The sequence below is a fragment of the Lucilia cuprina genome, chromosome 4 (genome assembly GCF_022045245.1).
Source record: "Lucilia cuprina isolate Lc7/37 chromosome 4, ASM2204524v1, whole genome shotgun sequence".
NCBI lineage: Eukaryota > Metazoa > Arthropoda > Insecta > Diptera > Calliphoridae > Lucilia > Lucilia cuprina.
The window spans coordinates 1,255,958-1,266,054 of record NC_060952.1 but is presented as its reverse complement, the minus strand read 5'-3'; the positions used below and the strand labels follow the sequence as shown (position 1 = coordinate 1,266,054).

The window sequence follows — 10,097 nt, the reverse complement described above, 5'->3', positions numbered from 1 at the left end:
AACATTGCCAACCAACCAAAAGTCACAAACCTTACACTAAGTACTAATACAACTTGTAGAATAAGAGAAATATAAGAAACATCAAACAACAAAAAACTTTTACAATCATGTCTAGAAGTATATCTTTGGGAATTTGTATTTCTTTTTTCATTTTCTCAATAACATTCGACGGGATCACAGTTATTCGCGGTTAATTTAAATGAATTAAAATAAATAGTGTTACCGATAAAATCGCATAATAATTGGATTCGTATTAATAAACATACATAATTATATATAATAATAATTGTAATAAAATTTGTAATAGTTCTAAAGAATAAATAGTGCTATTGGTAAAACATGGAATTGGTCAGTGTTACTACTGCTACTGATGCAGCTCAATCTGTAAGTTCAATTATTAAAAAAAAAATAAATGCTATATACATATGCATGTATGTACATACATATAATACATACAACTATGTAAGACAAAAAGAAATTGAAAACAAAGACTGATAAAAATTAACAGATAAATAAATTTTATTGGCACGTGATTTTCAATTCAGAATTAAGTGAATTTCAAAAATATGTGTAAAAAAACAAAAGGCCCTTTCTACAAAAACATTTAAATATTAAAGGTAAAAAGTCAAATTTATCCATTTGTTCATACGCCATTGTCAACTATCATAACAATTGGTAGGTTTCACTATTAAACAATATGTTTATTTACCACAGATAAATCGCGTTGATAGAAACAAACTTTTCAATTTAAATAGTTTATTGGTTCTCTTGTAAAATTTTAAAAATATTAGATGGGGCTTTTTGCGTTTAAGGCGACGATATATATCTATGTATGTTTTTAATGTTTTTAATTCTATAATGTTTAAAACCCACAAAGATTTTTTTACTTTTACATATATTTATGTATGTGTATAAGAGGAGAAAGTTTCATATGAAAGTATAGCATTCAACTAACAAATTTCTTGATCCTTAATGGACCAACCCTCGAAAAATATACATTAGTAATTAAGTGTGAATTTTTATTTACTTACTCTTCAAAGTCAATTAATTGTCCGGATTACTTGTATTAAGAAAAAATTATATTGAAAAAACACACATTATTTTTTTTTTTATTTATTCAACTAATTTTCTTCATTTTTGTAAAACCCCATATTTGTAATTAAACTAAAATTTATAAAAAAAAAATTCCAAATTCTTTTGCTAATTGTTTTTTTATTTTTCTCTTATTTATTAGAATAATATTACATTCGATTTATTATAGACTGTAATTGTTTATGTAAAACCATTATTACGAAATTTGTTTTAAATATTAATTTAATATTTTTAACAATTATTTTTAATAAAAAAAAAATTTAATTATTATAATATCGGTTCGTTCCCAAATTATTATTATTATTATTATTATTATTTTTTTTTTTTTTTTTGAAAAAAATGAAATTGCGAAAAATGATTTTCTAAGTTTTTTTTTGCTGTGAGCAATTTCGTATCAAATGACCTAACTCAAAAAAAAAGGATTTGAAACTAAATTTTTTTTTTAAATATAGTTTTGTAAAAATATTATTCCAATGTCTACATAAATACCTAAAAATATGTATGTGTGAATATATTGAATTAATTGCCATATAATACTAAATTAACATATCAATACCTAAACTACGTTTTATTAGTTTTTTTTTAATTAAATATTCACTACATACACATTGTATATTATTAGCGATAATTTTTTTATAATTAGAAATTAAGAAAAATATATAAAAAAAATACAAAAACAAGCAACTGTTAATTTCATGTTTAGCGCAATGAAACCTTTCTTACTATTACACAGGCCAACAAAATATAAAAAAAAAATTAAAAAACGGAGTCTTAGATATACTTTTCTAAAGAATTATGCTGCGCTGAAACTTAATCAGCCGTCTGAATTTTCATATCATATCAAGTTATACATTTGGGTTCTTGTTCATAAACTTTTATCAAAGGTTTATAAATTAAATTTTCATAAAAATGTCTTCTGCATAAAGGCCTTCGATAAATGTCATTTAATTCTTTTGTTTTCTATGCTGAAAGAATTTATGTCCAATCAAACTTCAGGTTGAGTTCGGTAAAATTTCGGCCAATGAAAAAGTTAAAAGAAAATGTAGGATTTTATTAAATTTGTATATATCATAAATTTAAATCATCAGAAAGTTATGTAAAACAGAATTGCAAAATGCGGAAATATCGATTTAAGAACATGATCATACAGCTTGATTGTATATAAAACAGGAATTTAAGGTTGAAAAGTAAATTTCCGATATTTTTTTAAAATTTTCTTTTAATTTTTAAAATTTTCTGCTTAAAAAAACGGTTGTCATATCATTTGTAAAACATTGAAATTTTGGTCTTTTACTTATATAATAAATTCTATATTTTAATTCAAATTTGGGTCCAACCCCCAGATCCGCCTGGTTATTATTAGAAATGATTAATAAATATTAATATTAACTACTTGCTACAATATTATCTATATTTAATGTAATGTAAACATTTTGACATAAATTTACATTAATTAAGATTTATTAAATTTTAACAAAGTAATAATAATTATAATTATTAGTTGATACAAACTCAAAATAACTTATAGTTTTTGTTAGTAAACTGTAAAATAGGTATCTTAATATACGAACAATATCGATACGAATTTTATCTAATCTTATATTTTGGTTTTACTACACCCTAAACGTATTATTATCAAATTCAATGAGAATAAATACTTATAATTGTGGAGAAAAACTAATATCGTCATCTTAAGTCATTATTAATAATTCAATAATTTAATAAAAGATGCAAAAACGTGTTGAAATAAAACCTATGTAAAGAAATGTTGTTGTCGGTCAAGCCTGACTGATCAGTTTGTAGATAAAAAATAGTTTAAGAGATTGTTATATTTGTGATAATTTTTTTCCATTATTGGACTTTTTAAAAGATTTATTTAGAATAAAGTTATTGTTAGAAGTGTTCAGCAAAATCTTTACTTACGTGGTAAATAGGCAAGTAGTATTGGAGCAAAAATGTATGTTTCATGACTTCTTTTATAACAGTGCTAGAATAACTCATTCTAAATGCCTTCCAAATGCATGTTTCACCTAACATGCACTAATTAAACCACATTCCCGTCATGTAACTTTTTGCTAGAATGTGATCGAATGTGATAGTTGTACTTCTACATCTATTTCCTCAATTTCAATTGGGTTTTCATTTGTAGAAAAATATTTACTTTAATCGCATCAATTATTTTTGCTGATTAAGTCATAGTTCTCGACAATTGTGTAAAAATCCTTTTCAAAATTATTAACAACGACCACTCATTATAATGTAATGTATGAAATAACTACATTACTCGTAACTAAAGTAATATTGTGTTCTTTTGTGTACTTTTTTTTAATATAAATATGTAGTTTGATTGAAAACTTTATTTATCGGACATACTGATACTGCAAAGTTGGTATATGGCGATTTACAGTAGTACATAAATACATTTCTAATTTGAAAATACAAAAAAAAAATATTTTAATAAATAATTGGAAATTGAACTGATGTTTGTAATTTAACTAACTACACATTTTAATATATCACGTGAAATATTAATTATAATAAAATATATGTAAAAAAATATTTTATTGACAATTGTTTTATTAAGTCTAATGCCAATGGAATAATGAATTCTTATATTTCTAGAGCTGTCATTAAGTAACATACATATGTATCTTATTAATAATATAGAAAATCTACAGAGGAGTAGTGTAATAATTTATTACACCACAATGTTTAGGTTAATATACAAATTTTAAAATGTCCATTTGAAACGCACTTCTGTGATTATATGTTATTAATTACAATTTAAAACAATTAAACATTTTTAGTCGAACATTTCCGAGCATATAATACCCTACACCAGTAAAAACCTGTTTTTGTAAACTTAAAATTACGCTCTACATCAAGAAAAACTAAAACTAAATCTTGGAACACCGCTGTCCCGTATACATAAAAAAGATTATTCTGAAACATTTCAACAATTTGTTGACAAAAAAAGAGATTTTTTAAAATTAACATATCCTTATACATTTTTCTAACACCATTGCATTTCAGAATTTCATTGTGATATTAGTGTTTATAAATGAATTTTGACCCACAAGTCATTTTCTGAAGGGAACTTTGTATTTGGTTTGGGTTAAAAATTGCTCGATCATTACAAAAAATGGGCAGTATAATTCAGACTTATATAAAACTAAGTTTTGTGAATTTTCATGGAGATACTAGAAAATTTAACATAATGAGCTCAAGAGCCCTATTTCGGAGTACAGTTGTATGGGGGCTAGACGAAATAATGGGGTGGGGTATAAAAAGGAAAGTCGAGAAGTATTTCACAGTAAGGACTATGTTTTTTACAGTGAAAACTAAAAATATGTTTTCGTTGAAATTCCTATTTGTATTTTGCAATGAAATGCCCCTCAAGTTGTAGAATGCATATAAATATACAAGTGTTAGCTGATGACAGCTGTTCGTGCTAAATTAAACTACAATTTTTCAAATCGCAGTAATTCAATAAAAACACCAATTCCCTAATAATTAAATGCAAAAATTTTAATTAAGTAATAAATCAATATTAAGTAGATTTACTAAGTTTTTAAAATATGTTAGTATGCAAGTGGCTTATATAGTATATAGTATATCTAATGTATAAATAAATGTATCTCCCAAGATAGTAGTTTTATTTATAAAATATCAAAGCCAGTTGCCGATCACGTTTGTACAGTATTGTCAAACGTGAAAACACTTTACTGACTTACCATTTGAAAAACGCATAACTAGGAGATGGAGTAGGTACAACAATAATCTTCATAAAAAATAATACTTACATATCTCACACACCAATTTGGTTTTAACTATTTTAAATCAGATAATTTTAAGAAAGTTGGTAACGTCTTGAAAATAAGATTTGATCGAAGTGGCAATGATACATTTTTAAAGAAATTAAAAAGGCCTCATTATTTAGCCAATTTGATTTGATCGATTTCTGGCACGAGTTTCTGTTAGATACTAATAAACTAAATAAGACCGATTTAAACCAAATAAATAATTAAATACACATTTAAACATTTTCAGGTCTCAGAAAATGAAACAAAAACAAATGATTCTCAGTATGATAAAGATTCCGATGGCAAGAAAGCTTCGAAACTCTTGTACGGAATAAATGATAATCCTCCATGGTATTTGAGCATATTTCTAGCCTTTCAACACTATTTGACCATGATTGGTGCAATCGTTTCAATTCCATTTATTTTAACGCCAGCACTGTGTATGTCAGACGAGGATCCAAATCGTGGAATTATAATTTCGACCATGATTTTCGTAACTGGCATAGTGACTTATGTGCAAGCAACTTGGGGAGTGCGATTACCTATAGTTCAGGGTGGTACGATATCGTTTTTAGTTCCAACTTTGGCTATATTGGCGTTGCCGCAGTGGAAATGCCCACCTGCGGAGGAAATCGAAGTTATGAATGAAGATAGTCGTCAAGAATTATGGCAGATACGCATGCGTGAGTTATCAGGTGCAATTGCAGTTTCAGCTATGGTCCAAGTCATTTTGGGTTATACTGGCTTAGTGGGCAAAATTCTTCGATTTGTAACCCCTCTGACAATAGTGCCAACAGTATCATTAGTTGGTCTCACATTATTTGAACATGCTGCAGAAACAGCCTCTAAGCATTGGGGTATAGCGGTAGGGTAAGCTTTGCGATTAAAATCCTGTATTTGTATGGATTAAACAGGAATATTTTTTACTAGGACTACATCTATGTTGACTCTATTTTCCCAAATAATGTCAAATGTTGCCATACCTATGCCAGTTTATCGAAAAGGACACGGTGTTGAATTTCGACCATTTCTGCTGTTCCGTTTGTTTCCGGTAAAATTGTTTTCGTATTTGGCTTTGTTGTTATTATGATTTGTATATTCCTGTATATTCCAATTCAGGTGCTTTTAACAATAATTATTATGTGGGGTCTATGCGGAATACTTACACTAACTAATGTATTTGAGGAAGGACATCCATCTCGGACTGATGTACGCATCAATGTACTAATCAATGCAAAATGGTTCTATGTTCCATATCCAGGACAATTTGGTTTACCATCTGTCACTTTATCGGGCGTTTTAGGAATGCTTGCGGGGGTGTTGGCATGTACTGTAGAATCATTGAGTTATTATCCAACAGTATCTCAAATGGCAGGTAAGATGAAAAATACGATTATATTTGAACTATATTTCTTTAATAAATTGTTGTTATAATAATAAATAGAAGCCCAATCCCCACCATTACATGCTATTAATCGTGGTATCGGAACTGAGGGTTTAGGTACAGTTTTGGCTGGTCTTTGGGGTGCTGGCAATGGTACAAACACATTTGGTGAAAACGTTGGCGCCATTGGGGTAACAAAGGTACGTTATCAACAATAGCACATATAATATATATCTAGATAAAAAAGATTCGTTGTGGTAATCGAATTTAGTTGTGGGCGCCAACGATGACTAAATTCACATAGAATAGTTTAAAAATAAAATCCTGTACTAAATATTTATTATGGGAACAGATTTCTTATCGATATTTTTTCTGTATGTAACTATATAGAATATGTACCACGTATCCTTTATTACTTTTAATCCAATTTTAAATGATAATAGACAAATGTTTAATATTTTAAAAACTTTCTGGTAATTAAAACTAGATAATTTTGATCATATCTAAAATTTTCTTGGAATATAAAAGTATAAAAACCATTGTGGTTTTTTTCAAGTCGTTAAGTTACCCAGCAAAAAAAGACGTGCAAAAAAAGTAGTATATGCATGGGTTCAACTGATAATGAACTGGTTCATATTTAGGGGAAACATGCATGATTTTAACATTAGCGTGTCATTGGCGAGTATGGGTTCGTATTTGGAATAGTGGCACGTCCTTAAAATGAGTGCTTATAACCAGTGAACATTCGATGATTCTGATGAAAATTTTCATTGGTGCACAATATTTATTTTAAAATTCATTAAAATCCGTTAAGCATTCACCCAACTTCTCTTATTAATCAAGATGTTAAAATGGTCTTAATATTACTAATTTTAACAAATATTAAATACAAAACTCTAATAAAATTAACTGTATTTTTAATATTTATTTATTTTGAATCCTATGAGAATATCAAATTTTAGTGAATTTCACAATTTTTATAACAGAATTTTACAAAAGTGAATTGTGTGCAATTTTTCATGACTTCACTTATGACAAATTTATAAGAATTTTGGCATGTATTTAAAATGCATTAACAAGAATACGTACCAAAGGAATCATGAACATATCCCTTCTTCTTTCTAAATTATTCTTGTAATCTAGATCGGATCTCGTCGTGTTATTCAGTGGGCAGCATTCATAATGGTTTTGCAAGGAGTTATAGGAAAGTTTGGAGCTGTTTTTATTTTAATTCCAGACTCTGTAGTTGGCGGAATATTTTGTGTTATGTTTGGTATGATTGTTGCATTCGGCCTCTCAACATTACAGTACGTAGATTTAAGATCAGCCCGAAATCTTTACATACTGGGTCTATCAATATTCTTTCCCATGGTATTATGTAAATGGATACAGCAACACCCAGATGCTATTAAAACTGGAAATGATACCATTGATTCAACACTGACTGTTCTATTGGGTACCACTATTTTAGTGGGTGGTCTATTAGGCTGCATATTGGATAACATAATACCAGGTAAATTTTCTACTACTAGTTTTAAGTTGATTATAATTTTGCCATTTTAGACATAAAAAAGAGGAAAATATTTTTAAATATTGTATTTGTATGCGGATTTTAATTAAAATTTGCATAAAAGAATTATACCCGATGAGAGGAGATACATCATATGTATGTTTCGGTGGAAACAATATTTAATTACCTTAATACCAATGTAACGTGGCTATCTTAATGTATATACCCAGCAAAAAAAGACGTGCAAAAAAGTAGTATATGCATGGGTTCAACTGATAATGAACTGGTTCATATTTAGGGGAAACATGCATGATTTTAACATTAGCGTGTCATTGGCGAGCATGGGTTCGTATTTGGAATAGTGGCACGCCATTAAAATGAGTGCTTATAACCAGTGAACATTCGATGATTCTGATGCAAATTTTCATTGGTGCACTATATTTATTTTAAAATTCATTAAAATCCGTTAAGCATTCACCCAACTTCTCTTATTAATCAAGATGTTAAAATGGTCTTAATATTACTAATTTTAACAAATATTAAATACAAAACTCTAATAAAATTAATTGTATTTTTAATATTTATTTATTTTGAATCCTAAGAGAATATCAAATTTTAGTGAATTTCACAATTTTTATAACAGAATTTTACAAAAGTGAATTATGTGCAATTTTTCATGACTTCACTTATGACAAATTTATAAGAATTTTCACATGTATTTAAAATGCATTAACAAGAATACGTACCAAAGGAATCATAAACATATCCTTTCTTCTTGAACAACTTCAAAATTTTTTTTGCTGGGTATGTATGTAAAAACATTACACATGCTCCTAGGAATATGGTGTTTTCATTACTCTTCTAAAAATATACTAATTTAGTTAAATGATTAGATCCATACAATAACAGAACACTATGTTCATTAATTTGTATGAGTCCACTTAAAGTCCCTACATACATATTTAATGTTCCTATTTACATATAAGAAAATTTAGGTTATTTATAATATTTAATCATTTATGTAGGAACACCAGATGAACGTGGACTTATTAATTGGGCTAAAGAAATGCCCCTTGGTGATGACAACATTAACGATGGTACTGCTACAGATTATGATTTCCCCTATGGTATGGAAACTTTAAAAAGGTGTGTATTATAATAATTTTCTTTAATTAAATTCCGATTAGGGAAATCTTGAATTTGCAAATTAATTATAAATTTGTGACTAATAGTAACGTATTTTTTTACAGATGGAAGTGGACTTATTATGTGCCTTTCTTACCCACATATAAATTGCAAACAAAAGACAGTTGAATATATAAAACTTAAATTGTATTTGTAACTTTTTATGTTTATATATGTACATATGTATATGAAAATAATATTTTACTTTAATTTAAAAAAAATTAAATTTTTACCTAAAAATAAAAATTGTTTATATTTTTATTAGCAGTTTGTTTCATTTAATGAAAAAATATCTATGCATATGAAATTATAACTAACTGGAAATCGAAAAACCCGTCCCAAAGGTCCCAAAGGTGACAACTACATTGTTCTGAACACAAACTAAAATAATGGATAATTCTTTTAAATTTTGGATTTTTGGTTAACCAGTTTTCTGTGTTAGACTCGTTTAAGCTGTCTTTTGTATAAAACATACAGTGAAACTATTGAACAATATTTGGGTAAAAAAATGAAGAGTTTATATAACTTTTCTTTTAATACAATACATATTAAGTAATTTCTTTTTCCTTATTTCCTATTTCCCAATCAATTATTTCACTTTACTGTAATGATTTATTACATTATTACACTTTACACAAATAAAAAAAATTAAATCGATAAAGTACAATTTGGTAATAGATTTAAGTATAATGGTTTTTAATGTTGACAGTTATATTAATTATTGGGAGCTTAATTACCACATTCTAGATCAAATGAAATTCTATTGAAAATAAATTTCAATGTGATAGATTTCGTGTTTGATAGGGATATTTATGAAAAATTTTACTCGATCATAAAACGATCACGGGCAACTTTCTAATCTATCATGCCTTAAAATACGAAAGAATTAAAAAAATGTTTTTTTTAGAGTATAAATATAATACTTACCACATTTTAATAAAAAATAATTTAAAAATTCGCATTATCTTTTTCTTGTCTTATATACGTTTTTTTTATTTTTTTTTAAGTAGGTACACATTACTTATTTAATTTTTTGTTTTACATTAAAATGCATTTGATCTCATAAATATTTTAAAATGTTAAACAATTGGTAAAAATACTTAATATTTTTTACTTTAATTTA

At 27.0% G+C, this 10,097-nt stretch overlaps 1 protein-coding gene across 1 annotated transcript; it reads left to right on the top strand.

Moving 5' to 3' along the window:
- Window positions 1-199: 199 nt before the first annotated feature.
- LOC111690546 (solute carrier family 23 member 2) lies at window positions 200-9,180 on the top strand. The gene is made up of 8 exons (XM_023453050.2): window positions 200-384; window positions 5,143-5,765; window positions 5,826-5,946; window positions 6,015-6,270; window positions 6,340-6,479; window positions 7,423-7,792; window positions 8,815-8,935; window positions 9,040-9,180. The coding sequence occupies exons 1-8, from the start codon at window positions 340-342 to the stop codon at window positions 9,101-9,103; spliced, it is 1,740 nt and encodes a 579-aa protein (XP_023308818.1). The 5' UTR covers window positions 200-339; the 3' UTR covers window positions 9,104-9,180.
- Window positions 9,181-10,097: the final 917 nt, after the last annotated feature.

What these genes read in the sequence shown, in the direction of transcription:
- LOC111690546 (XM_023453050.2), top strand. Translation starts at nt 340, where the DNA reads ATGGAATTGGTCAGTGTTACTACTGCTACTGATGCAGCTCAATCT. An exon ending in ATTGGATAACATAATACCAG is followed by an intron (nt 7,793 to 8,814) that starts GTAAATTTTCTA and finishes TCATTTATGTAG; the next exon opens with GAACACCAGATGAACGTGGA. An exon ending in GGTATGGAAACTTTAAAAAG is followed by an intron (nt 8,936 to 9,039) that starts GTGTGTATTATA and finishes ATTTTTTTACAG; the next exon opens with ATGGAAGTGGACTTATTATG.